Here is a 27974-nt window from a genome sequence, read left to right as displayed (position 1 = left end):
CCTTTATCCTGTCAACCCTACGCCTGTCTGCACTCGGTTCAGGCAGTAGCCCAGAGATAACCGCCTTGTCGGTTCTACTTTTCAATTCCATTCCCAGCTTTTCATACTCCCTCCCCAGATCCTCAGTTCACATTTTGCCTACGTCGCCGGCACCCACATGTACCACAACGACCGGGTTCTCACCCTCCCACTCCAGGTTCCTCTGCAGCCCAGATGCGACATCCTGGACCCGAGCACCAGGCAGACAACACACCCTTCTGTGCACTTTGTCATTGTGATAAAGGACAGTGCCAATACCCTTAACCACACTATCCCCAATCACTACTACGTTCCTTTTCACCTTCTCTTTGCCTATGTCCTGCTGCATCACTGTACCGTGTGCAGTTTGCTCACCGACCTCACCTCCCTCGTCCTCGTCCAGACTGGAAGCAAGAACCTCAAACCTGTTATGCAGATTGAGAGGCTGAGGCCTCCGCTCCCCACCCTCCTTCCTCCTCTCCCCACCCCCCTTCCTCCGCTCCCCACCCCCCTTCCTCCTCTCCCCACCCCCCTTCCTCCTCTCCCCACCCTCCTTCCTCCTCTCAGCAGCCCCCTCTTGTTCCTGACCCTTAGAGTTAGCCAGTCCAGGGGGGATGGATGTCACTTGCACCCCATTGACAATGGCACCCTCTCTCCCCCTGATGAGCCTCAGTGTCTGTAGCTCAGAGGCCAGCTCATCTACCTTGAGCTGGAGCTCCTCCAGCAACCTGCACTTACTGCAGACATGGTCACTGGGATGGACCCTGGGGTCCACCAGCTCCCACATCATACAGAAACAACACATCACATGCCCCTCCATCATTCACTGTAGTAGTATTGAAAATTTCCACACGAACTCACCTGGCCCTTTTTCTCTCCAGCTCTTTTGATATTAAGCCCTAATAGCTCACTCTGCTTCCCCCTCACTCTGCTTCCCACTCACTCTGCTGCCCCCTCACTCCGCTGCCCACTCCAACGCTGCCCGCTGTCTATACCAGGCCTCCTTTTAAACCTGGCGCTGATTTAAAGCTTACTGGCCCACAACTCCCTTCTAACCACTCCCTCAGAATTCTTAAAGCGGTAAATACAATAAAATAAATGCTTTAAACAGTTCTACAAAGAACAAAGTGCTTTAAACTTAAATTTTAAATTTTAAACTTTAAATTTAAATGGCGGGGCAGGCTCGAAGGGCTAGATGGCCTACTCCTGCTCCTATTTCTTATGTTCTTACGTTCTTAAACTTATTTAAACAGCTTTTTAACAGGTAAAATCTTGTCTCTCTCTCTGCTCCTTCACTCGTCTGCTCCAGCAAACGAAGTAGAAAGGGTTGAAAGCTTCAAGTTTTTAGGTGTCCAGATCACCAACAACCTGTCCTGGTCCCCCCCATGCCGACACTATAGTTAAGAAAGCCCCACCAACGCCTCTACTTTCTTAGAAGACTAAGGAAATTCAGTAGGTCCTCTCACCAACTTTTCAAAATGCAGCATTGAAGCATTCTTTCTGGTTATATCGCAGTTTGGTATCGTTCCTGCTCTGTCCAAGACCACCAGAAACTACAAAAGGTGTGAATGTATCCCACTCCATCACGCAAACCAGCCTCCCATCCATTGACTCTGTCTACACTTCCCACTGCCGTGGCAAAGCAGCCAGCATAATTAAAGACCCTACACACTCCAGAATCCCCTCTTCCAACTTCTTCCATCAGGAAAAAGATACAAAAGTCTGAGGGCACATACCAATGACTCAAGAACAGCTTCTTTCCTACTGCCATCAGGCTTTTGAATGGGCTTACCTTGCATCAAATTGATCTTTCTCTACACCCTAGCTATGACTGTAACACTACATTCTGCACACTCTCATTTCATCTCTATGGACGGTATGCGTTATATAGCGCGCAGGAAACAATACTTCCCACTGTACACAAATACATGTAACAATAATAAATCAAATAGAATCAAATCCTAGAATGGTTCAAAATTGAAAAGGAGAAAGTGTTGAATAGACTGTTGGTACTGAAAGTTGGCAAGGCACCAGGATCTGATAAGATGCATCCAAGAATATTAAAGGGAGTGAGAAAGGAAATTGCAGAGGCACTGGCCATAATTTTCCAGATTTCTCTAGATTCCGGGGATCAGAGGACTGGAGTTTTGTCAATGTTACACCCTTGTTCAAAAAAATTGGAAGGATAGCCCAGCAAATACAGGCCAGTCCATTTAACACCAGTGATGGGCAAGCTTTTAGAAATTATTTGGGATAGAGTTTGGTGGTCACATGGGAAAACAAGGGTTGATTAAAAAGAGCCAGCATGAATTTCTAAAGGGAAGATTGTGTTTAACTAATTTGCAGGAGTTTTTCGAGGAGGTAATTGAGAGAGTAGATGAGGGTATTGATGTTGGTGTGGTGTACATGGACTTTCAGGAGTGCCACACAACAGACTTGTGAGAAAAATCACAGCTCATGAAATAATAGGAACAGTAGCAATGTGGATGCAAAATTGGCTGGAAAATAGGGAGCAGAGAGTAATGGTCAACAGATCTTTTGTGGGTTGGAGGAAAGTTTGGTGTTCCCCAGGGGTCAGCATTGTTTTTTCTGATATATTAATGATCTAGACTTGGTGTGTACGGGACAATTTCAAAGTTTGCAGATGACACAAACCTTGGCGGTATTGTAAACTGCAAAGAAGACAATGTTGAGCTTCATAAAGACAAAGACAAGTTGGTGGAGTGGGCAGATAGGTGGCAGATGGAGTTCAATGCGGAGAAATGTGAAGTGATGCATTTTGGTAGGAAGAACATAGACAATGGAAAATAAAAGGTAAAATTCTGAAGAGCATGCAGGAGCAGAGGGACCTGGGTGTCTAAATGCAAAGGTCATTAAAAGAGGCAGGACATGTGGAGAGAGCAGTTTTTAAATCATTTAATATTCTGGACTTTGCCAATAGAGGTTTAGGGTACAAATGTAAGGAGATTATGCTGAATCTTAACTAGTGTATTGAGTACCTTGTTTATGTATTAAGATGGATAGAAAACTGGTTGGCAGGCAAAAAATCAAGATTAGGAATAAACGGGTCTTTTTCCAAATGGCAGACAGTAACTAATGAGGTATGGCAGGATTTGTGCTGAGACCCGAGTTATTCACAATATATATCATGATTTAGATGAGGGAACAAAAATGTAAGATCTCCAAATTTGCAGCTGACACAAAGTTGGGTGTGGGGATGAGCTGAGAGGAGGATACAGATATCCTTCAGTGTGATTTAGACAAGTTGAGTGAGTAGGCAACTGCATGGCAGATGCATTATGTGGATAAATGAGAAGTAGTCCACTTTGGTAGCAAAAACTGGAAGGCAAAGGCTATAACTTGAGAGGGGAATTGCAATGAGACCTGGGTGATCTCGTACACCAGTCACTGAAGGTAAGCAGGCAGGTATGTTGGCCAGGGGATTCGAGTACAGAAGCAGGGATGTTTTTCCGCAATTGTGCAGGATCTTGGTGAGGCCACACCTGGAATAGTGTGTGCAGTTTCGGTCTCCTTATCTGAGGATGTTCTTGCTATGGCGTGCAGTGAGTGGAGGGAGTGCAGAGGAGGTTTACTAGGCTGATACCGGAGTTGAGGGGGTTGAGCTATGAGGAGAGGCTGAATAAACTAGGCTTGTACTCGTTAGAGTTTAGAAGAATGAGGGGAGATCTCATTGAGACATATAAGATGATGAATGGGATGGATAGGATAGAGGTGGAGAGACTCTTCCCACTGAAAAAAGACAGTAGGACTAGGGGGCACAGCCTCAAGATAAAGGGGGGGCGGTTTAGAACGGAGTTGAGGAGGAACTTCTTCACTCAAAGGGTGGTGAATCTCTGGAATTCTCTGCCCGTTGAAGTGGTGGAGGCTGCCTCGCTAAATATTTTTAAGACGCGGGTTGATGGGTTCTTGATAAGAGAGGGGATTAAGGGTTATGGGGAGAGGGCGGGAAAGTGGAACTGAGCCACGACAGATCAGCCATGATCTTATTGAATGGCGGGGCAGGCTCGAAGGGCTAGATGGCCTACTCCTGCTCCTATTTCTTATGTTCTTATGAAGGGTTGATGATGTGGGTATGCCGGCGTTGGACTGGCGTAAACAGACTTTTTACTTATGAAGGGTTCCCAGACTGAGATGGTCAGACTGATGTATGAGGAGAGATTGGGTCAGTTCAGGAAATCCCTACAGTGCAGAAGGAGGCCATTCAGCCCATTGAATCTGCACCAACGACAATCCCACCTAGGCCCCAGCCTGCCACTGCATCCCATGATACTAAGGGGGAATTTAGCATGGCCAATGCACCTAACCCACACATCTTTGAAGTGTGGGAGGAAACCAGAGCACCCGGAGACATGAGGAGAATGTGCAAACTCCACACAGAGAGTGAGCCAAGCCAGGAATCGAACCCCGGTACCTGGAGCTGTGAGGTAGCAGTGCTAAATACTGCAACATTGTGGTTATATTTGCCAGGGGAGATCTCATAGAAACTTACAAAGTTCTAATAGGATTAGATAAGGTAGATGCAGGAAGGTATTGGAGTCCAGAATCAGGAATAATACTTGGAGGATACAAATATTCCATTTAGGACTGAGATGGGGAGAAATTTCTTCACCCAGAGTGGTAAGTCTGTGGAATTCACTGCCAAAATATCATATGCTTTCAAGAAGTTACATATAACTCATGGGGCAAAAGGATCAAAGGATGAGGGGTGTGGGAAGAGGAGCAGGAACAAACTATTGAGTTGGATGATCAGTCATGACCATAATGAGAACATAAGAGCTAGGAACAGGACTGGGCCATTTGGCCCCTTGAGCCTGCTCCACCGTTCAATAAGACCATGGCTGATCTTTCTGTGGACTCAGCTCCACTTACCCTCCTGCTCACCATAACCCTTAATTCCTTTACTGTTCAAAAATCTATCCTTGCCTTAAAAACATTCCATGAGGGAACCTCAACTGCTTCACTGGGCAGGGAATTCCACAGATTCACAACCCTTTGTGTGAAGAAGTTCCTCCTCAACTCAGTCCTAAATCTGCTTCCCCTTATTTTGAGGCCATACCCTTTAGTTCTAGTTTCAATAATGAATGGTAGAGCAAGCTCAAAGGGCCAAATGGCCTATGTCTACTCCTATTTTCTGTTTCCAAACTTTAGCTAGAATATTGTGTACAGTTCTGAGCACCATACTATGTTGTTGGTCCATCGTCATTGATGAGGGACCTCGACACCATTAGACATTTTGAGGCTGGTTGCGGTGTGTCCGAAGATGACTGATCAGGGCCAATTCGGGCACGGAATGTCCTGCCATATATTGGACAGATTTGTGTAGACACTAGTTGTTGCACTGGTGGATCTGGACTTGCACAGCTCGCACTTAAGTTGTGCTTCAGCAATGCACCTTGTTTTGTAAGTTTGAAAATCCTTGTGGATGGGGCAGTGCCAGGTCGGGCGGTTTTGTGCCAGCGTTTCCCAGGTGGTCATGTCAATGTCAACCGACTTCAGGGAGGTCTTGAGTGTGTCTTTGAAACATTTCTTCTGCCCTCCATGCGAGCGTCTTCCAGCAGAGAGTTCCCCAAAAAGGAGCTGCTTGGCTTTGCGCTCGTCTGACATTCGGATGACATGACCTGCTCACCGGGTCTGTGCTCTCATCAGCAGTGTGTGGACTGATGGTAGACTTGCTCTAGAGAGAACTTCAGCATCTGGTATTTTGTTTTGCCGTTGGATGCATAATATTCTGTGAAGGAAAATCATGTGGAAATGATTGAGCTGTCTTGCATGCCTTCGATACGCAGTCCACGTTCCACAGACATACAGGAGGGTAGTGAGTCCATGGCGCTGTAGACCTTCAGTTTTGCTGCTGGGCTGATTCCTCGATGTTCCCATATAGTGGAGCACAGTCTACCAAAAGCAGAACTTGTCTTTGCTATTCTGCAGTTAACTTCTGTATCAGTAGTCACTGCTTGGGAGAGGATGCTGCCAAGATAAGTGAACTAGTCCACTGCCTGTAGTTTCTGCCCTTTGATTGTGATTATGGGTTCTGTGTACGGTGCATGAGGAGCAGGCTGGTGCAGGACTTCAGTCTTTTTAATGTTAAAGATGAGTCCAAAGTTGTCACAAGCCGTGGAAAATTTGTCCATACTGACTTGCATCTTTGGCTGCGAGCCAGTATACAGGACGCAGTCATCGGCAAAAAGGAAGTCTCTCAGAACAGTCTCCTACACTTTGGTAATAGCTTGAAGTCTCCTCAGGTTGAAGAGCTTCCCATCCACTCTGTACTTGAGGCTGATTCCAGCAACACTGTCCTGGAAGGCATCATTCAGCATGGCAGTAAACATCATGCTGAACAATGTGGGTGCGAGCACACAGCCCTGTTTGACGCCATTGGTGACTGGGAATACCTCAGAGGATTCTCCGCCATCTAGTACTCTGGCCATCGTGGAACTGGCGTACCATCTGAATGAATTTGGGGGGGGCAGCCAAACCTTGACATGATTCTCCACAGGCCTTGTCGGCTGACAGTGTCGAAGACTTTTACGAGGTCAACAAAGGTTGTGTAGAGCTCGTGATTCTGCTCCTGACATTTCTCCTGAAGTTAGTGCGCAGCAAAAATCCTGTCAGTAATTCCGCGACCTTTGCGGAAGCCACACTGTGACTCTGGAAGCAGGCCCAGCTCCAGATGAGTGACCAGACGGTTTAGCAGGACTCTTGTGAGGGATTTTCCTGTGATGGTGAGCAGTGAGATTCCTCGGTGGTTGTTGCATACTTGCCGATTGCCCTTCCTCTTATAGAGGTGTACGATGGAAGCATCTTTAAGTTCCTGAGGAATAGACCCTTGCTTCCAAAAGGACTGGAACAACTCGGTGAGCTTCTCGATAAGTACAGGACCAGCAGCTGCTTCGTAGATCTCTGCGGGTTTGGCACCTGCCCCTGGGGCTTTGCCACTGGATAGCTGGCTGACAGCTTTCGTGACTTCGGCTACTACCGGTGGGACATCCATGGTGCTGTTGATATCAACCTGGGGAATCCTGTCTATTGCCTCATCGTTAATAGATGACGGTCGGTTGAGGACGGCTTCAAAGTGTTCAGCCCATCTCTGCAGGATCCAAGCCTTCTCTGTAATGAGAGTTGTACCATCTGTACTCAGGAGGGGGGAACTCCTGAGAGATTGAGGTCCATAGAGAGTGTTGAGGGCTTCATAGAACCGTTTCAAGTCGTTTCTGTCAGCGTAACCCTGTATTTCACCTGCCTTGGTGCTCAGCCAGGCATCCTGCATTTTACGCAGTTTATTCTGGACTATCCCACGAGTGCTGGTAAAAGCATTTTTCTTGGCTGCTGATGATGGGTCGTTCTGACAGGCCCGATGAAGATGGTGCTTTTCAACAAGTAGATCCCGTATCTCCTCATCATTCTCTCCAAACCAATCATGCTGATTGCAGGTGGAGGGCCCCGAGTGTCTTCATCGCAGATGTATGGACAGCATCCCTGAAGCATTCCCAGTCGTCCTCAGCGCTGCCTGCGAGGTGTAGGTCAGCAAGCTTGATTTCTAAGTCTTCAGCCAGTGCTGAAGCTACGCTGGGGTTCTTTAGCTTGGCCACATTGATTCTTTTCATAACCTTGCTTCCTTGAGGTAGCCTCTTGGATCTGATGCGGAGCCTCATTTTGGAGACAGTGAGCCTGTGATTTGTCCAACAGTCAGCACCACACATGCCCTTGGTCACTCTGACATCCTGCTTGTCTTTTCTCCTGACAATGACATAGTCGATAAGATGCCAATGCTTTAGAGCGGGGGTACATCCAGGAGGTCTTGTTATGGGTAGGCAGACGGAAGGTTGTGTTGGTGATGAGGAGGTCGTGTGCTGCACAGATCTTCATTAAGAGTAGACCGTTACTGTTACACTTGCCCACTCCATGCCTCCCGATGACTCCCTGCCAGATTTCCACCCTAAACACATTAAAGAAACCATCCCCTACAGACAAGCCCTCCGTATACACAAGATGTGCTCAGACGAGGGGGATCGCAACAGACACCTCCAGACGCTGAAAGATGCCCTCATAAGAACAGAATATGGTGCTTGACTCATCGATCGACAGTTCTGACGCGCCACAGCGAAAAGCTGCACTGACCTCCTCAGAAGACAAACACAGGACACGGTGGACAGAGTACCCTTCCTCGTCCAGTGCTTCCCCGGAGCGGAGAAGCTACAACATCTTCTCTGGAGGCTTCAACATGTCATTGATGAAGACGAACATCTCGCCAAGGCCACCCCCATACCCCTACTTTTTGCCTTCAAACAACCGCACAACCTCAAACAGACCATTGTCCGCAGCAAACTACCCAGCTTTCAGGACAACAGTGACCACAACACCACACAACCCTGCCACAGCAACCTCTGTAAGATGTGTTGGATCATCAACACGGATGTCATCATCTCACGTGAGAATACCACACACCAGGTACACGGTACAAACTCTTGCAACTCGGCCAATGTTGTCTATCTGATACGCTGCAGGAAAGGATGTCCCGAGGCTTGGTAGATTGGAGAGACCATGCAGATGCTACAACAACGGATGAATGAACACTGCTCGACAATCACCAGGAAAGACTGTTCTCTTCCTGTTGGGGAACACTTCAGCGATCACAGGCATTCGGCCTCTGATCTTCGGGTAAGCGTCCCTCAAGGCGGCCTTCGCAACACACGACAGCGCAGAGTCACTGAGCAGAGACTGAAAGCCAAGTTCCGCACACATGAGGACAGCCTCGACTGGGATCTTGGGTTCATGTCACACTATTTGTAACCCCCATGACTTTCCTGGACTTGCAAATCTCAATAACTGTCCTGTCTGGAAACAATATGCATCTCATTAACCTGTGCTTAAAGCTCTCTCCACTCACATTGTCTGTACCTTTAAGAACTGATTAGCTGTAAGGACTCACATTCCAATCATTATGCATGTAAACTGAGTTTGTGTCTTTGCGCCCTGTTTGTGATCAGAACTCCCAGCCACCTGAAGAAGGGACAGCCTGTTCTGAAAGCTTGTGGCTTTTGCTACAAATAAACTTGTTGGACTTTAAGCTGGTGTTGTGGGATTTGTGTTTTACCCCATACTATAGGAAGGATGTGAACATATTGGAAAGAGTGCAGAAAAGTTTACAGGATTAGTCCAGGAATGAAAAGCTTCATGCTTCGAGGGGTTGGGATTATTCTTCTTGGAGAGAAGGCTAAGAGATTTGATAGCGATGTTCAAAATCATGAAGGGGGCTGGACAGATCGGGAGAAACTGTTCCCACTTGTATAAGGATCAAGAACGAAAAGATTTAAAGTGATTTGCAAAACAAGCAAACAGGATAAGAAAAATCTTCCACAGAGTGATTTGGATCTGGAATGTTCTGCCTGGAAGCATAGTGGAGGCAGGTTCAATTGAGGCATTCAAGAGAGCTTGAATAATTGCTTGAATAGAAAGAATGTGCAGGGGTACAGGGAAAAGGCAGAGGAATGCCACTGAGCCTTGACACTTATTTGGAGAGCCGGTGCAGATATGATGGGCCAAATGGCCTCCCTCTTAGCCATAACAATTCTATAATTCTGCTGGTGATGAAATAACTCAGCCTGAGTCAGAATGATCAGGGGATGGTTTTGTGTTATAACAGTGCCATTTGCAGTGACATTCAGGATTTTAGATCCCAACTGTTTGTTTCCTCTCACTATTTGGAGATCTTTCAGTTCCCTCTTAAGAGCAGGTGCAATCGAAGAGGCTTAGTGTTGCTTTTGTGGCTCAGTCCCCCTGGCAGACAAACACTGAAAATTTTAAACTGTTGGCCCCTCAGCTCTATTTTAATCACATACCACGTTTAAACAAATAGAGAAGTTTCTGTTCATGAAACATGAACATTGCTGGCAGTCTGGCATTTATTACTCATCCCTAGCTGCCCTTGAATGTTTTGTTTGGCCATTTCAAGGAGCTGTTAACAGTCAACCACATTGCTGTGGATCTGCAGTCAGATGGAAGAGACGGCAGATTTCCTTCTCTAAAGGACATTGGTGAACCAGATGGGGGGGTTTCACAACACCGATAACTTGCATAGTCGTCATTACTGAAACTACTTTTATATTCCAAATTTACTAATTTAAATTTCACTGGCTGCCATGGTGGAATTTGAACTCATGTCACCAGAGCATTAACCTGGGACTCTAGATTACTATTTTAGAGGAATTTAGAAGAGTGTGAGGAGATCTCATAGAAACTTATAAAATTCAAACAGGATGAGCTAGAGTAGATGCAGGAAGAATGTTCCCAATGGTGGGGGAGTCCAGAACTAGGGGTCATAGTCTGAGGATAATGTGATGCCACTGTTTAAAAAAGGAGGTAGACAAAAGGTAGGTAACTATAGGTCAGTTAGCTTAACTTCTGTAAGAGGAAAATGCTTGAATCTATCAAGAAATAGCAAGACATCTGGATATAAACTGTCCCATTGGTAAGATGCAGCATGGGTTCATGAAGGGAAGGTCATGTTTGACTAATTTGGTGGAATTCTTTGAGAACATTACATGTGGAGTAGACAATGGGGAACCTGTGGATGTGTATCTGGATTTCCTGAAAGCATTTGACAAGGTGCCGCACCAGACTGCTAAAAAGATAAAGGTGCAGTGTTACGGGTAATGCATTGGCATGGATAAAGGATTAGTTAACTAACAGAAAGCGAAGAGTGGGGGTAAATGGGTGCTTTTCTGGTTGACGATCAGTGACTAGTGCCTCAGGGATCTAGGACCGCAATTGTTTACGATTTACATAGATGGAGTTGGGGACATTCACAGATGACACTAAGATGGGTGGCAAAGTGTGCAGAGGGCGCTGGAAGTCTGCAAAGGGATATATATGGTCTAAGTGAGTGGGTGAGGACCTGGCAGATGGAGCACAACATTGGTAAATGTGAAGTCATACATTTTGGTAGGAATAACAGCAAAATGGACTATTATTTAAACGGTAAAAAATTGCAGAATGCTGCTGTGCAGGGGGGCCTGGGTGTCCTTGTGCAGGAATCTCAAGGAGTTGGTTTGCAGGTGCAGCAGGTAATGAAGAAGGTAAATGGAATTTCGTCCTTCATTGCCAGAGGGATGGAGTTTAAAAACAATGAAATTGTAGCTGTATAAGGTGCTGGTGAGGCCACACCTGGAGTACTGTGTACAGTTTTGGTCTCCTTACTTGAGAAAGGACATATTGGCACTGGAGGGGGTGCAGAGGAGATTCACTAGGGTGATTCCGGAGTTGAGAGGATTGGCTTATGAGGAGAGATTGAGTAGACTGGGGCTATACTCATTAGAATTCAGAAGAATGAGGGGAGATCTTATAAGATTATGAAGGGAATAGATAAGATAGCAGCAGGGATGTTGTTTCCGCCGGCTAGCGAAAATATAACTGGGGGGCGTAGCCTCCAAAATTTAGGATCGAGTTGAAGAGGAACTTCTTCACACAAAGGGTTGTGAATCTGTGGAATTCCCTGACCAGTGAAGCAGTTGAGGCTACCTCATTGAATGTTTTTAAGGCAAAGGTAGATAAATTTTGAACAGTAAAGGAATTAAGCGATATGGTGAGCAGGCAGGTAAGTGGAGCTGAGTCCACAAAAAGATCAGCCATGATCTTATTGAATGGCAGAGCAGGCTCGAGGATCCAGATGGCTAATCCTAGTTCTTTATAAGGGGTAAACCTTTTAGAACTGAGGTGAGGAGATATTTCTTCACCCAGTCGGTGGTGAACGTGTAGAATTCATTACAGGATGTAGTTGAGGCCAAAACGTTGTCAGATTTGAAGAAGAAATTAGATATAGCTCTTAGGGCTAAAGGGATCAAAGGATATTTGGGGCTGGGGGGTGGAAATCAGGATATTGAATTCGATGATCAGCCGTGGTCAAAATGAATGGCGGAGCAGGCTGGAAGAACCAAATGGTGTATCCCTGCTTCTAGTTTCTAAATTACATAACCAATTAAAATAAATCAACAGATTATGGGACAAATGAAAGAGGCAACCTGTAGAGGGATACTGCCTTAAACAAACAACAAATGAAACTGAAAACAAACAAAAGTGTAATGGAGAGGTTTGAGAAGACACCTCTATCCGCACCAGGCACGGAAAGTCTCAGTTGTATTCCTAGACTCCACACACACTCTCTCCAGGGACACTCGGCCCCGAATGTAGCCACGGTACAGGGGCAGACAGTCAGGTCAGTCAACCCCCTGGATCACCCGCTGTCCGGACCCTGTTGATGGTAAGTTTTGCCAGGCCAGAGCAGGTTCACAGGGAAGTTTTTAAGGGATAAAGATTTTTAAAAAATTGAGAATGGAATGCAGTCTAAAACAACCTCAGTAAACGCAGTCCCCGCACTTCACAAAACCGGGCAGGTATTTTGAGATCTGTGAACCAAAGCAATCTGCAGTTGTGTGGGACTGCTGCATGCAACACCCTCCACACCAATTCTCTGATGTTAAGGGGGTGGATTTCTATGTAGAGGGACCTCCACTCAGGACATCCTCCTCCAGACAGCTCCAAGGCATGTCTGGAAAGGGTACAATCTCAGAATCTTGCAGCACAAAGAGAGGCCATTTGGCCCATCATGTCTGCACTGATCCATAACTTGTATGCTAGGCTGTTTCAAATGCTCATCTCAATACTTTTTAAATGAGGGGGATTGAATATAAAAGTAGGGAGGTCTTGCTGCGGCTGTATAGGGCATTGGTGAGGCCGCAGCTGGAGTAGTGTGTGCAGTTTTGGTCGCCGTACTTACGCAAGGATATTTTGGCCTTGGAGGGAGTGCAGAGGAGGTTTACTAGGCTGATACCGGAGTTGAGGGGGTTGAGCTATGAGGATAGGCTGAATAAACTAGGCTTGTACTCGTTAGAGTTTAGAAGAATGAGGGGAGATCTCATTGAGACGTATAAGATGATGAATGGGATGGATAGGATAGAGGTGGAGAGACTCTTCCCGCTCAGAAAGGACAGTAGGACTAGGGGGCACAGCCTCAAGATAAAGGGGGGGGGCGGTTTAGAACGGAGTTGAGGAGGAACTTCTTCACTCGAAAGGTGGTGAATCTCTGGAATTCTCTGCCCGTTGAGGTGGTGGAGGCTACCTCGCTAAATATTTTTAAGACGCGGGTTGATGGGTTTTTGATAAGTGAGGGGATTAAGGGTTATGGGGAGAGGGTGGGAATGTGGAACTGAGCCACGACAGATCAGCCATGATCTTATTGAATGGCGGGGCGGGCTCGAAGGGCTAGATGGCCTACTCCTGCTCCTATTTCTTATGTTCTTATGTTTTGCAGAAACTTTACCATCTGCCGTGAGGGGGATTCAAACCCAAGTCCCCTAAGCATTACCCCGGGTCTCCACATTACCAGCCCAGCGACAGCATGACAATACCACTATACCACCATCTTTTAGCGTTCCTCTTGGTTTTAATAGTGGATGCAAGACACAAAAGGCAGTGACAGATAAAGAACAGTTACTGAAACACACATGTAAACTCATTTATTAAATTCTGAAAATTTGACCATCAGCAAGGTTATGTAAAATGCCTAATCACCAGGAATGGAAGCTTCCCTTAATCACGGATAGGCAGCCCAACATCCACCAAAACTGACAGCAGTTGGAGGGGTGAGGGCATGGGCACAGACAACTTCACAGAGGAGTCCGCACGCACACACACATTTCAGGTGTTGGTTTCGCCTCTCAGACACGAAAGATCATCGTGGGTTGAGAGGAGCCTCATGGTAGTGAACACCCATCAAACACTCCCAGGACAGGTACAGCACGGGGTTAGATACAGAGTAAAGCTCCCTCTACACTCTCCCCCATCAAACACTCCCAGGACAGGGACAGCACGGGGTTAGATACAGAGTAAAGCTCCCTCTACACTGTCCCCGTCAAACACTCCCTGGGTAGGTACAGCACGGGGTTAGATACAGAGTAAAGCTCCCTCTACACTCTCCCCCATCAAACACTCCCAGGACAGGTACAGCATGGGGTTAGATACAGAGTAAAGCTCCCTCTACAGTGTCCCCATCAAACAGTCCCGGGGTTACATACAGAGTAAAGCTCCCTCTACACTCTCCCCCATCAAACACTCCCTGGGTGGGTACAGCACGGGGTTAGATACAGAGTAAAGCTGCCTCTACACTCTCCCCCATCAAACACTCCCAGGACAGGTGCAGCACAGGGTTAGACAGTAAAGCTCCTGCTACATCGTCTCCATCAATCACTCTCAGGGAAGGTACAGAGTTTTCAATCTTTTGGCTAAGGGGCAGTCTTCTACAGAGTTTGCTCCATTCCATTAGAAATCTGACAGTAATGGAAAGCTCCTGCAAGCTCTTCCTTTGACAATGTGCTCAGTTTGAACACCAATGTGTGTCCTGCCACAGGACACAGCTGGGGTCCTGAGCTGGAACTATCAGTTTGTAGTCTAGATTTACTGCATTGATCGATCAAGAATGAATCCTTTGAGGAGACTGTTGGCTGAGTATCCTCTTGAAGTGAGCGCGGCTGTGGTCACAGAGTCCTCTTGTTCCCCATGTAGAATGAGAACTAGCCCAAGGTAGAGATAGAAGAAAAATTTTTCATTGCCCATGCACGTACTTCTCTGAGCTGCAAGTCAGGGTCTGCCAGTACTGCCAGCTAACGGCAGCCAAGAACATGGCCAAGGAAAGGTAGATTGGTGAAAGGTGGCTGCGGGACATCAGTTCTCCATCACACTGACTCAGAGATTCCACCTTCACCACGATCTGCTGTGTCCTGACTCCAGAGCTCCCTGCACCTGGGGCTTTTTGTCCAATCTGAAACAAAACAAGAGGGGGCAGGTATTAAGACCACTGCTTTTCTTGACAAATATTAAACATGGGCAGAGAGGCACAACTACAAAATTTGCAATGACAAAACTTGAAGCATAGTGAATCACAGGGAGGATCATGATATACTTCATGAGGAAATGGAGATGCTTCTGGGAGCGGAGCTGACTACAGCTAGGTAATGGTAGGAGTATGAATACTTACCTCGGATTCGTGGCTGTCATGCCGGGACGCGCAGAGACACAGGCAGCCTTGAAGCTCTCCACCCTTTCTACTTCATCCCAGTCTATCCAGCCTCTCCTTATAACTCAATCCATCAAGTCCCAGTAACATCCTAGTAAATCTTTTCTGCACTCCTCGTAGTTTAATGATATTCTTTCTATAAGAGGGTGACCAGAATTGCACACAGTATTCCAAGTGTGGCCTTACCAAAGTCTTGTACAACTTTAACAAGACGTCCCAGCTCCTGTATTCAATGTTCTGACCGATGAAACCAAGCATGCCGAATGCCTTCTTCACCACTCTGTCCACCTGTGACTCCACTTTCAATGAGCTATGAACATGTACCCTTAGATCTCTCTGTTCTGTAACTCTGCCCAATGCCCTACCATTAACTGAGTAAGTCCTGCCCTGGTTCAATCTACCAAAGTGAATCACCTCGCATTTGTCTAAATTAAACTCCATCTGCCATTCCTCAGCCCACTGGCCCAATTGATCAAGATGCCGTTGCAATTGGAGATAACTTATGGAGGACATGCCACTGTCTACATAGAAGAAGTAGAAAGGGTCGAGAGCTTCAAGTTGCTCGGTGTCCAGATCACCAACAACCGGCCCTGGTCCCTCCATGCTAACACAATAGTTAAGAAAGCCCACTAACACTTCTACTTTCTCAGGAAGCTAAGGAAATTCGGCACGTCCACTATAACTCACCAATTTTTACAGATGCGCCATAGAAAGCATTCTTCCAGACATATCACAGCTTGGTATGACTCCTGCTCTGACCAAGACCATAAAGAACTTGGGAAAACGGGATCAAAGGTTATGGGGAAAAAGCAGGATTAGGCTATTGAGTTGGACAATCAGCCGTGATCGTGATGATTGGCGGAGCAGGCTCGAAGGGCCAAACGGCCTTCTCTTTACTCCTATCTTCTATGTTTCTACGTAAATAGCTGTGAACGAAGCCCAGTCCAGCTTTGTAATCCACTGTAATCCAGCCTCCCATCCACTGATTCCCTCTACACTTCCTGTTGCATCAGAAAAGCAGCCAGCATAATCAAGGACTCAACGTAACCCAGACATACTGTCTTCCACCTTCTTCTGCTAAGGAAGGATATAGAGGTCTCAGGTCACATACCAATCGACTCAAGAACAACTTCTTCCCCTGCTGCCATCAGACCTTTGAATGGACCTACCTTATATTAAAGTTGATCTTTCTCTACACCCTAGGTGAGACTGTAACATGACATTCTGCATCCTCCCCTTTCCTTCTCCCCACCCCCCCATGTACTTTATGAATGGTATGCTTTGTCTGTTGAGCATGCAGGAAACAATACTTTTGACAATAATAAATCAAATCAATTCTGTGCTGGAAGGCTTGAGAGTCAGCAGATACTAATTTAAGGTGCCTGGCAGTGAATCGTTTGGATCTGGAATGGACTCCCCTGGGGGCTTGGTGGAGGCAGGTTCATTTCCTGACGTGGAAATGGCAAAGTACCTGAAGAAAGAATAACATACAAGGTTGCAGGGGAAGGGCTGGAGAATGAACCAGCCCTTAGAGAGAGCCAGCATGGTTTTGTCAAGTTGAATGGCTTCCTAAATTGCAACCAGTTACATTCAGCAAGATTCCTTCTGCGGTGTGGAACTAAGGGCATTTTCAGTGAGAGTACATCACACCCCTCTGTTGAAACCAGAGCATTTAGTCAGATTCTCACCACTTGAGTATACTGCCGAATCATCCCTTTCACAGCCTCCATGTTGGTTGCTTCCAACATCAGAGTCACAGCCTGACCTTTCCGGATCTTCACCACACCACGGAAAACCTGTGGGTTGTTATAACAGGCAGCCAACGTGGCAATAGCCATCACCTGAAACATACAGGCAGACTGTCAGACAAATGCAGATCCAACATGTGAACATAACAGAGGCTTATGGAGATATATAGCACACAGGTGACAAAGATAAAAGTCAGGTAGATTCTGCACGACTCTCCTCACTCACCAACCTATACTTGATTGGAGAATGCCTACCTGTGGTATAGCACAGAAGTTGAAGACACTCTGATTGTGGAGCCGAGACAAGTACTTAATAACATCTGGGACATGTTGCAGGGCGTTGGTTATCAGCTCATTCAAGCACTGCAGTGCTGCCTGAATATTTGGGGGTTTGGTGAAGTCAGACAGTTTCTCTGCGTACTTGCTCCAGACCTGAAACACACAACAGGCAGCAGTACCAGTAACATTGTGCCTCAACAACTGGACAGCATAGGAAGCTGTGACAAAAGGTCACAAGGAATGTCTGGCCAGAAAGACTGGGGTAAACAGGATTCAGCCAGCTTTAGAAAATATGAAGGAAATGAGTAAAGCCTAGCATCCGAGGGAAAGGGGGATAGGGAGCTCAGTCACTGAAAGAATTCTGGAAACCATGGCCTTCATCCTTGCCATAAAATACAGCTAGTTCAAAACTGCAGAGGTGAGGTGGTGAAACTTGGACAGACTGGCTGCAGGGAGCTAGATTTCAGTTCAACTTTCAGGGAGAAAAGCAAAACAGGGCTTTTCCCACACCCCAAATCCAAAGGAACTGGTGTAGGAAGGGTATACTGGACAGATCAGTGTTTGGACTGCACCCCATGAAATCCTTGCCTGTCCTGCCCCTACCCTCTGACTGATAAGTTAACACACTCACCTCTTGCGGCCAGAACTCCCGGCCTTCCTGCTGGTCCTCCAAATAATCCCGAATGATGTTGGTTTTCTGCAGGAAAAGGCCCATGGAGTTGGCCAGCTCAGTGTCTTGCCCAACAACTGGATCCTCCAGCTCAGAGGCTGAGAAGAGACGAGATAAGCCAATTCCAACAAGCCCTGCCACATAGTGACAGTACTGAAAATAAAAATGCAAAAAGAACATTCAGCAGGGCTCACAGGAACAGAGTCAAACATGCCACTTCCATTATCCAGTGCACTCCACTGCTGGAGTATATGGCTGCATCATTATCCATGTTCAAACATTCAAACCTTCTGCAACAATCAGTTGATCTATCCAAGGCGCAGACAGGAGTAACACAGAACTTATGAAACTGAGGTGACCATTTTGCCCTTTGAGTTTGCTCCGCCATTCAATAAGGTCAAGGCCAATTTCCACCTCAACTTCACCTTCCTGCACTATACCCATATTCCTCAATTCCTTCAGTACCTAAACAACTATTGAGCTACTGTCATACATACATACCACCCGTCACAGCCTGTGGTCTAACTGAAAACTCACCAGCAGATTGTGGCTTTGTGGCAATGTCACTGGACTAGTATCCAGGAGTCTAGGCTAATGTTCTGGGGACAAGGGTTCAAATCCCATCACAAGGGAAAGAAATCTGTCATTCTTATCTGGTCTGGCCTACATGTGATTCTGGACCCATAGAAAAGTGGTCAACTCTTAACTGCTGCCTGGAATGGTGTGGCAAACTACATGGTTCAAGGGGAAGTCAGGGATGGACAAAAACGCTGTCCTTGCCAACGAGACCTGCACCACATGTAAAAAAAAGAAAGGCTGTACCTGAACATAAACTTCACTGAAAAAGATCATACCATCCTCACTCACCACACCCAACACTCTACAACATTCCATATGACACACAGAAACACAAAATAGGAGCAGGAGGAAGCAATTCAGCCCTTTGAGCCTGCCCTGCCATTCATTTCAATTATGGCTGACAGCCTGATTCCACCACCCCTCACTCCCCCAGTATCCTTCGATCCTCTAAGTGCTACACCTAACTACTTGTTGAAAACATATGTTTGGGCTCAATTACTTTCTGTATTAGTTACTTCCACAGGCCGACCACTCTCTGGGTGAAAAAATTTCTCCTCATCTTAGTCCTAAATGATTTACCCCATATCCTTACACCTCCAACATCGGGAATATCTTCCCTGCGTCTACCCTGCCTAGCCCTGTTAGATTTTATAGGTTTCTATGAGATCCCCCTCATTCTTCTGAACTCCAACAAACACACTAACTGACTTGCTATCTACTCATACACCATCAAAAGCATCCTTCCTCAGATAAGGAGACCAAAACTGCGCACAATATTCCAGATGTGGCCTCACCATGGCCCCGTATAATTGCACAAAGACACCCCTGCTCCTATACATAAAACCTACCAATAGCCAGACTGTTTTGCCTTACCATGTCCCACTCCTTGATAGATCCAACTTTTTTTTCCAAAAATTCAGCCATTCCAACTCCCATTTTCAGGCAGATATTTGCAATCACATCCTGATAGACCTTGGCCAATGAGCGGAACTCCAAGGATACCTAGGTCAGATAGCAATAGTGGAAACCAGAATTAGAAGTGGCCTAGAGACAGAATCATAAAAGCAATGAGCGTCAGAGTGCGCCGGACCCGCTCCCCACCAAGTGTCAGAGCGCGCCGGACCCGCTCCCCACCAAGCGTCAGATCATAAGGAAAAGAAGCAGAAGTAGGTCAATTGACCCACAGATTCTGCTTGGCCATTCAATAAGATCATGACTGGCACCAGTATTGGGGAAGAGGAGACCTGTTCCGATAGGACGGTCTTCATATGAATCAATGAATCATCGTACAATCAGAGTCCTGGCAAATTTCATAACTAGGGCTGTGGATAAGGCTTTAAACTAAGGGCAGTTTGCAGGGGGGGCGGGGGAGGTGGTTGTCTGCACCTTTAAGGCTTGAATAGCTGTAAAGACTCACACTCTGATCAATATTCAGTAAGCTGAGTGTGTGCCTTTATATGCTCTGTTTGTGAACAGAACTCCCATTCACCTGATGAAGAAGAAAATCCCTGAAAGCTAGTGGCATTTGCTACCAAATAAACCTGTTGGACTTTAACCTGGTGTTGTGAGACTTCTTACGGCAGGGAGGGTCTCAGAGGACTGGAAATTAGCTAATGTAACACTGCTATTTAAGAGAGGGAGGCCTCAGATGGGAAGTTATAGGTTTGTTAACCTGACTTCAGTCATTAGCAAGATTTGAGAGTCCGTTATTAAACATGAGATTGTGGAGTACTTGGAAGTGTATGATAAAATAGGACTGAATCAGCATGGCTTTGTCAAGGGGTGGTCATGTCTGACAAATCTGTTTGAGTTCTTTGAGGAGGTAACAAGGCAGTTAGATGAAGGAGAACCAGTGGACGTGATTTATTTAGATTTCTAGAAGGCCTTTGACAAGGTGCCGCATATTCAATGCTAGAATCCATCATCAAAGAAGAAATAACGAGGCACCTGGAAAAGAACGGCTCGATCAAGCAGACGCAGTACGGACTCGTGAAGGGGAAGTCGCGTTTAACGAGTTTATTGGGTTTCTATGAGGATGTGACTAGTGCGGTAGACAGAGGGGAACCGGTGGATGTGGTGTTTCTCGATTTCCAGAAGGCGTTTGATAAGGTGCCTCACAAAAGGTTGCTGCAAAAGGTTAGGGTGCACGGAGTTAGGGGTAAGGTGTTAGCGTGGGTAGAGGATTGGTTATCTAATAGGAAGCAGAGAGTCGGAATCAATGGGTGCTTTTCTGGTTGGCAGTTGGTGACCAGTGGAGTGCCACAGGGATCGATGCTGGGGCCTCAACTGTTTACCATTTACATAGATGATCTGGAGGAGAGGGCTGAGTATAGGGTAACAAAATTTGCTGATGACACGAAGATGAGTGGAAAAGCAAATCGCGTGGAAGGCGCGGAAAGTCTGCAGAGAGATCTGGATAGGCTGAGTGAGTGGGCGAGGACCTGGCAGATGGAGTATAATGTTAGCAAATGTGAGGTTATCCGCTTTGATAGAAATAATAGTAGGAGGAATTATTATTTAAAAGGCGAAAAGCTGCAGCATGCTACAGTGCAGAGGGACCTGGGGGTCCTTGTACGCGAATCACAAAAACCCAGTCTGCAGGTGATCAACAAGGCGAATGGAATGTTGGCCTTTATAGCAAGGGGGATAGAATATAAAAGCAAAGAGGTCTTGCTGCAACTGTACAGGGTACTGGTGAGGCCGCAGCTGGAGTACTGTGTGCAGTTTTGGTCGCCGCATTTGAGAAAGGATATATTGGCCTTGGAGGGAGTGCAGAGAAGGTTCACTAGGCTGATACCGGAGATGAGGGGGTTAGCCTATGAGGAGAGATTGAATAGACTGGGTCTGTACTCATTGGAGTTTACAAGGCTGAGGGGGGATCTTATAGAGATATATAAGATAATGAAGGTGATAGATAGGGTAGAGGTAGAGAGATTCTTCCTGCTTAGAAAGGATAGCAGAACTAGAGGGCACAGCCTCAAAATAAGGAGGTGGGCAGTTTAGATCAGAGTTGAGGGGGAACTTCTTCACTCAGAGGGTAGTGAGTCTCTGCCCATTGAAGTGCTGCAAGCTACCTCACTGAATACATTTAAGTCACAGGTAGATAAGTTTCTGATAGACAAGGGAATTAAGGGTTATGGGGAGAAAGCGAGAAAGTGGAACTGATCCACTTCAGATCAGCCATAATCTTATTGAATGGCGGGGCAGGCTCGAAGGGCTAGATGGCCTACTCCTGCTCCTATTTTTTATGTTCTTATGAGACTGTTAAATAAGAGCCCATGATGTTAAAAGTAAGATCCTGGCATGGATAGAGGATTGGCTGACAAGCAGTAGGCAGAGAGTGGGGATTAAGGGGTCTTTTTCAGGATGGCAGCCTGTGACTAGTGGTGTGCCTCAGGGATCGGTGCTGGGACCACAACTTTTCACAACATACATTAAAGATTTAGAAGAAGGAACTGAAGGCATGGTTGCTAAGTTTGCAGATGATACAAAGATATGTAGAGGGACAAGTAGTATTGAGGAAGCAGGGGGGTTGCAGAAGGACTTGGATAGGCTAGGAGAGTGGACAAAGAAGTGACAGATGGAATACAATGCGGAGAAGTGTGAGATTATGCATTTTGGAAGGAGGAATGGAGGCATAGACTATTTTCTAAATGGGGAAATGCTTAGGAAATCAGAAGTACAAAGGGACTTGGGAGTCATTGTTCAAGATTCTCAAAATTACTGGGCAGGTTCAGTCAGCAGTTAGGAAGGCAAATGCAATGGTAGCACCCATGTTGAGAGAGCTAGAATACAAGAGTAGAGATGTATTTCTGAGGCTGTTTAAAGCTCTGGTCAGACCTCATTTGGGGTATTATGAGCAGTTTTAGGCCTCGTATCTAAGGAAGGATGTGCTGGCGTTGAAAAGGGTCCAGAGGAGGTTCACAAGAACGATCCCTGGCATGAAAAACTTGTCGTATGGGGAATGGTTGAGGTCTCTAGGTCTGTACTCATTGGGAGTTTAGAAGGATAAGGGGTGATCTTATTGAAGCTTACAGGATATGCGAGGCCTAGGTAGAGTGGACGTGGAGGGGATGTTTTCACTGATAGGAAAAGCCAGAACCAGAGGGCACAACCTCAGGTTAAAGGGACGGTCCTTTGAAACAGAGATGAGGAGGAATTTCTTCAGCCAGAGAATGGTGAATCTGTGGAACTCTTTGCTGCAGAAGGCTGTGGAGGCCAGGTCATTGAGTGTCTTTAAGAAGAAGGTTCTTGATTAATAAGGGGATCAGGGATTATGGGAAAGGCAGGAGAATGGGAATGAGAAAAATATCAGCCACGGTGGAATGGCGGAGTAGACTCGGTGGGCTGAGTGGCCTAAATCTGCACCTCGGTCTTATGATCTGATTATCATCTTAACTCCACTTTCCTGCACGTGCCCCATAATGCTCAAATACAGGAATTGGGATGTCTTGTTGCATTGTACAAAACATTGGTAAGGCCACACTTGGAATACTGTGTCCTGGTCACCCCATTGTAGAAAGGGTATTATTAAACCAGAAAGAGTGCAGAAAATATTTATTAGGATGCTACCGGGACTTGATGATTTGCGTTATAAGGAGGGGCTGGATAGACTGGGACCTTTTACTCTGGAGTATAGAAGGCTGAAGGGTGATCTTATCAGCGGTCTATAAAATAATGAGGAGCGTAGATCAGCTAGATAGTCAATATCTTTTCCCAAAGGTAGGGGAATCTAAAACTAGAGGACATAGGTTTAAGGTGAGAGGGGAGAGATACAAAATTTTTTCACACAGAGGACGGTGAGTGTCTGGAACAAGCTGCTAGAGGCAGTAGTAGAGGCGGGTACAATTTTGTCTGTTAAAAAATATTCAGGTAGTTACATGGGTACGATGGGTAGAGAGCGATATGAGCCAAATGTGAGGTTGGTAGCTTCGAGGCTTTTTAAAAAGGGGTGGCATGGACAAGTTGGGCCAAAAAGCCTGTTTCCATGCTGTAAACCTCTATGATTCTATAACTCAATTGTCTGTCAAAAATCTATCGAAATCAGCTTTGAAGCTATTCAGTGTCATAGCTTCCACTGCCCCAAAGAAAAGGAATTCTATAGACTAACAAACCTCCAAAGAAGTTCTTCCTCATCTCCAACTCAAATGATATCCCATATTTGTAAACAAGACCTTAAATTTCCCATGAAGAAAAATCCTCCCAACACTGAATCTGCCAAGCCCCGTCAGAACATTTAAAATCATAGAATCATGCAGTGCAGAAGAGACCCTTCGTCCCATTGAGACAACACTGACCCATTAGAAACTCCTGAACTTCCACCTAATCCCATCTGACTTTGAGCCTCTCTCTCTTCGTGACTGACCCTTCAACTGACGGGAATAGCTGCTCCTTATCCATTCTATCTACATCTCTCAATCCCATAATCACCCCCTCCAGTGCAATCACATCTTTCTAATAATATGGCGACCAGAACTATATACAGTTCGCTAACTGTGGCCTCACCAAAGTTCTATGCAATTCCAACATGGCCTCTCCGCTTTTGTAATCTACGCCTCGATTGATAAAGGTGTGTCCCAAATGACTTCATCACCGCCCTACTAAATGCCCTTCTGCTTTCTGCGATCCATGGGCAAACACACCAAGATCCTTTTGTTCCACAGAACTTCCTAGTGTCCTATCATTGAATAATTTCTTGTCAAATTACTCCTTCCAAAGTGTATCACCTCACACTTTTCAGGGTTAAATTCCATCTGCCATTTATCCACCCGTTTCACCATTCCGTCTGTATCTTTCTGTAGCCCAAGACACACTGCCTCACTGTTAACCACTTGTCCAATCTTTGTGTCATTTTATGTTTCAATAAGCTCACTCTCATTCTTCTGAACTCCGATATGTAAAGGCCCAGCCTGCTCAACCTCTCCACGTCAGACAACCCCTTCCTATCAGGAATCAGCCCAGTGAATTTCTTCTAAACTACCTCCAATGCAAGTATAGTCCTCTAAATAAGTTGAACAAAAACGTACGTAGTGCTCTAGTGGTGTGGTCTTATAAAGCTGTACCAAAACTTCACTATCTTTATACTCCACCATCCTTCCATTAAAACCCAACATTTCTACGGTTCTATGGACAATGGAAAGTTACAGCACAAAAAGGAGGCCATTCAGCCTGTCTTGCCCGTGCCAGCCCAAGGATACCCAGCTGCCTTTTCTAATCCCACATTCCTGCACCTGGCGCATAGCCCTGTAGCTTACACAGCTTAAGGCGCAGATCCAGAAACTTAAGAGTTTAGGTTCTCTGTCTCCACCGTCAAATCGAGCAGCGAATTCTAGACACTTCCTAATTATTTGTTTTACGTGCATGCTAACTTTGTCCTACATGTTCTGCAATGCCTCTTCATTTAAATACTATTCTCCTTCTCCATTACAGCTGCCAATTTTAACGCCAACTCATTTACCCATCCCTCTACAGACTATTTGTATCCTCTTCACAACTTCCTTTCCTGGCTATCTTTATCAGCTGCAAATTTGGTGACACTACAGCCTGCCTCTTCATCCAAATTATTAGTACATACGGTAAACAGTCGAGGCCTCAATATTGATCGCTGTAGAGTTCCACTAGTTACAGTTTGTCAACCTGAAAATGACCCGTTTACTCCAACTGTCAGTTTCCTGCAAAGTAGTACTTTATCCATGCTTATATACAATAAGAACTAGGAGCAAGAGAAGGCCATTTGGCCCTTCGAGCCTGCTCTGCCATTCAACAAGATCATGGCTGATCTTTTCATGGAATCAGCTCCACTTAACTGCCAGCTCACTATAACCCTTAATTCCTTTACTGTTCAAAAATATAGATAGATGATGAGTTCTTATCTTGTGCAGCAACATTTTTATCACCAGCTTATCAAAGGCCTTTTGGTATTTCAAATCCAGCACCTATACTCATATCAATGGGCACGTGGGACCCATCCCCCACCCCACAGAGTCAGGGCACGTGGGACCCATCCCCCACCCCACAGAGTCAGGGCACGTGGGACCCATCCCCCACCCCCTAGAGAGTCAGGCACGTGGGACCCACCCTCCCCAGAGAGAGTCAACAAAGAATGACGAAGAAGTTGATAAAGAAAGGAAGGATAAACTATGAAGCTCAGCTAGCGCTAAATATAAAAAAGGATAGTAAGAGTTTTTATAAATATATAAAAAGGCTGGCTAGGGTGAACGTTGGACCCTTAGAGGATGAGGGGGGGGGGGGGGGGGGGGGGGATCCAGTGGTGGGGGATGAGGAAATGGCTGAGGCCTTGAATAACTTTTTTGCTTCGGTCTTCACGGAGGAGGACGCGAATAGTTTGCCGGGCGTTAACGATGGAAAGATGGTAGGAGTGGAGGGCCTGAATGAGATCATTGTTACTAGAGAGGCAGTGCTCGACATACTAGAGGGACTGATGGTGGACAAGTCCCCAGGACCGGATGGAATGCATCCAAGGGTTCTGAAGGAAATGGTGGAGGTGATAGTGGATGTCTTGGTGATTATTTTCCAAACCTTGCTGGATTCCGGGGAAGAGCCGGAAGATTGGAAAACGGTTAATGTTACACCGCTGTTTAAAAAGGGTAGCAGGCAAAAGGCAGGGAATTATAGGCCAATTAGTTCAATGTCTGTCGTAGGAAAAATGCTTGACTCTGTAATCAAGGAGAAAATAGCAAGGCATCTTGAGAAGAATTGTTTGATAGAGCAGACGCAGCATGGTTTCGTTAAGGGGAAGTCGTGTCTGATGAACTTATTGGAATTCTATGAGGATGTGTCTAGTGCGGTAGACAGAGGGGAACCGGTGGATGTGGTGTTTCTTGATTTTCAGAAGGCGTTTGATAAGGTGCCGCACAAAAGGTTGTTACAGAAGGTTAGGGGGCATGGAGTTGGGGGTAGGGTGTTAGTGTGGATAGGGGATTGGCTGTCAAATAGGAGGCAGAGAGTGGGTGTCAATGGGTGCTATTCGGATTGGTGGTTGATGACTAGTAGAGTGCCCAGGGATTGGTGCTGGGGCCTCAGCTATTTACCATTTATATAGATGATCTGGAGGAGGGAACGGAGTGTAAGGTGTCGAAATTTGCTGATGACAAAAAGATAAGTGGAACAGCAAATTGTGCGGAGGGTATGGAAAGTCTGCAGAGGGATCTAAATAGGCTGAGCGAGTGGGAGAGGGCCTGGCAGATGGAATACAATGTTGGCAAGTGTGAGGTTATCCACTTTGGCAGGAATAATGGTAGGAAGGACTATTACTTACAGGGCGAAAAGCTGCAGCATGCTACGGTGCAGAGGGACCTGGGGGTCCTTGTGCAGTTGAGTCGATGGTTAAAAAGAAAAAGGAGGCTTATGTTCGGATGAGATTGGAGGGCTCAGATAGTGCACTAGAAAGCTTTAGATTGGCTAGGAGGGAGTTGAAGAGTGAGTTGAGAAGGGCTAAAAGAGGACATGAGAAGACTTTGGCTGATAGGATTAAGGAGAATCCTAAGGCGTTCTATAGGTATGTCAAGAACAGAAGGTTGGTCAGGGCAAGATTAGGGCCAGTTACAGACAGCAGGGGGAAGTTGTGTGTGGAACCGGAGGAGATTGGAGAAGTATTGAACCAATATTTCTCTTCGGTGTTCACGCAGGGGGACATGAATATAGCTGAGGAGGACATTGGGTTGCAGGGGTGTAAAATAGACAGTATTACGGTTGATAAAGGGGATGTGCTGGAAATTCTTGAGGGGCTGAAAATAGATAAGTCCCCTGGTCCGGATGGGATCTACCCTAGGATTCTCTGGGAGGCTAGAGAGGTGATTGCAGAGCCTCTGGCTCAGATCTTCAGGTCGTCATTGGTCTCTGGTGTAGTCCCGGAGGATTGGAGGATAGCGAATGTTGTCCCATTGTTTAAGAAGGGGAACAGAGACTTTGCCGGGAATTATAGACCGGTGAGTCTTACTTCTGTTGTGGGCAAGGTTTTAGAAAAAATTATTAGGGATAGGATTTATAGTTATTTGGAGTGTAATGAATTGATTAGAAATAGTCAGCATGGTTTTGTAGCGGGTAGGTCGTGCCTTACTAACCTTATTGAGTTTTTTGAGAAGGTGACCAAAGAGGTGGATGGGGGCAAGGCAGTTGACGTGGTATACATGGATTTTAGTAAGGCGTTCAATAAGGTTCACCATGGTAGGCTTCTGCAGAAAATGCAGATGTATGGGATTGTGGGTAATCTAGGAAGTTGGATCAGGAATTGGCTATCAGATAGGAGACAGAGGGTAGTGGTGGATGGTAAATATTCATCATGGAGTACAGTTACGAGTGGTGTGCCTCAGGGATCTGTTTTGGGGCCACTGTTGTTTGTAATTTTTATTAATGATCTGGATGAGGGTATAGTTGGGTGGATTAGTAAATTTGCTGATGACACCAAAATTGGAGGTGTGGTAGATTGTGAGGAAGGGTGTCATAGTCTGCAGGGAGACTTAGATAGGTTGCAGAGCTGGGCCGAGAGGTGGCGGATGGAATTTAATGCGGAGAAGTGTGAGGTAATTCACTTTGGTAGGAGCAACAGATGTGTCGAGTATAGGGCTAACGG

The 27974-nt window shown here is 46.1% G+C and overlaps 1 protein-coding gene across 4 annotated transcripts in view; it reads right to left on the bottom strand.

Annotated features, from left to right (window-relative positions):
- Positions 1 to 13519: 13519 nt before the first annotated feature.
- fdft1 (farnesyl-diphosphate farnesyltransferase 1) overlaps positions 13520 to 27974 on the bottom strand; it is a 45311-nt gene continuing 30856 nt past the window's right edge. For 3 of the 4 annotated variants that reach the window (XM_080200903.1, XM_080200902.1, XM_080200905.1), the window contains exons 4-8: positions 19256 to 19384; positions 17765 to 17956; positions 17110 to 17286; positions 16795 to 16947; positions 13520 to 14851 (exon numbers count right to left, since the gene is read on the bottom strand). In XM_080200903.1, coding sequence (XP_080057029.1) covers positions 14636 to 14851; positions 16795 to 16947; positions 17110 to 17286; positions 17765 to 17956; positions 19256 to 19384 — 867 coding nt within the window. In that variant the 3' untranslated portion in view covers positions 13520 to 14635. The remainder of the gene's footprint in view (positions 14852 to 16794; positions 16948 to 17109; positions 17287 to 17764; positions 17957 to 19255; positions 19385 to 27974) is intronic. The other variant, XM_080200904.1, reaches the window with a different exon arrangement.

Source organism: Carcharhinus amblyrhynchos, chromosome 12, assembly GCF_965287045.1.
Source record: "Carcharhinus amblyrhynchos chromosome 12, sCarAmb.v2.hapA, whole genome shotgun sequence".
Taxonomy (NCBI): Eukaryota; Metazoa; Chordata; class Chondrichthyes; order Carcharhiniformes; family Carcharhinidae; genus Carcharhinus; species Carcharhinus amblyrhynchos.
The sequence above is the reverse complement of the archived record's forward strand: the minus strand, read 5'-3'. Positions and strand labels throughout refer to the sequence as shown.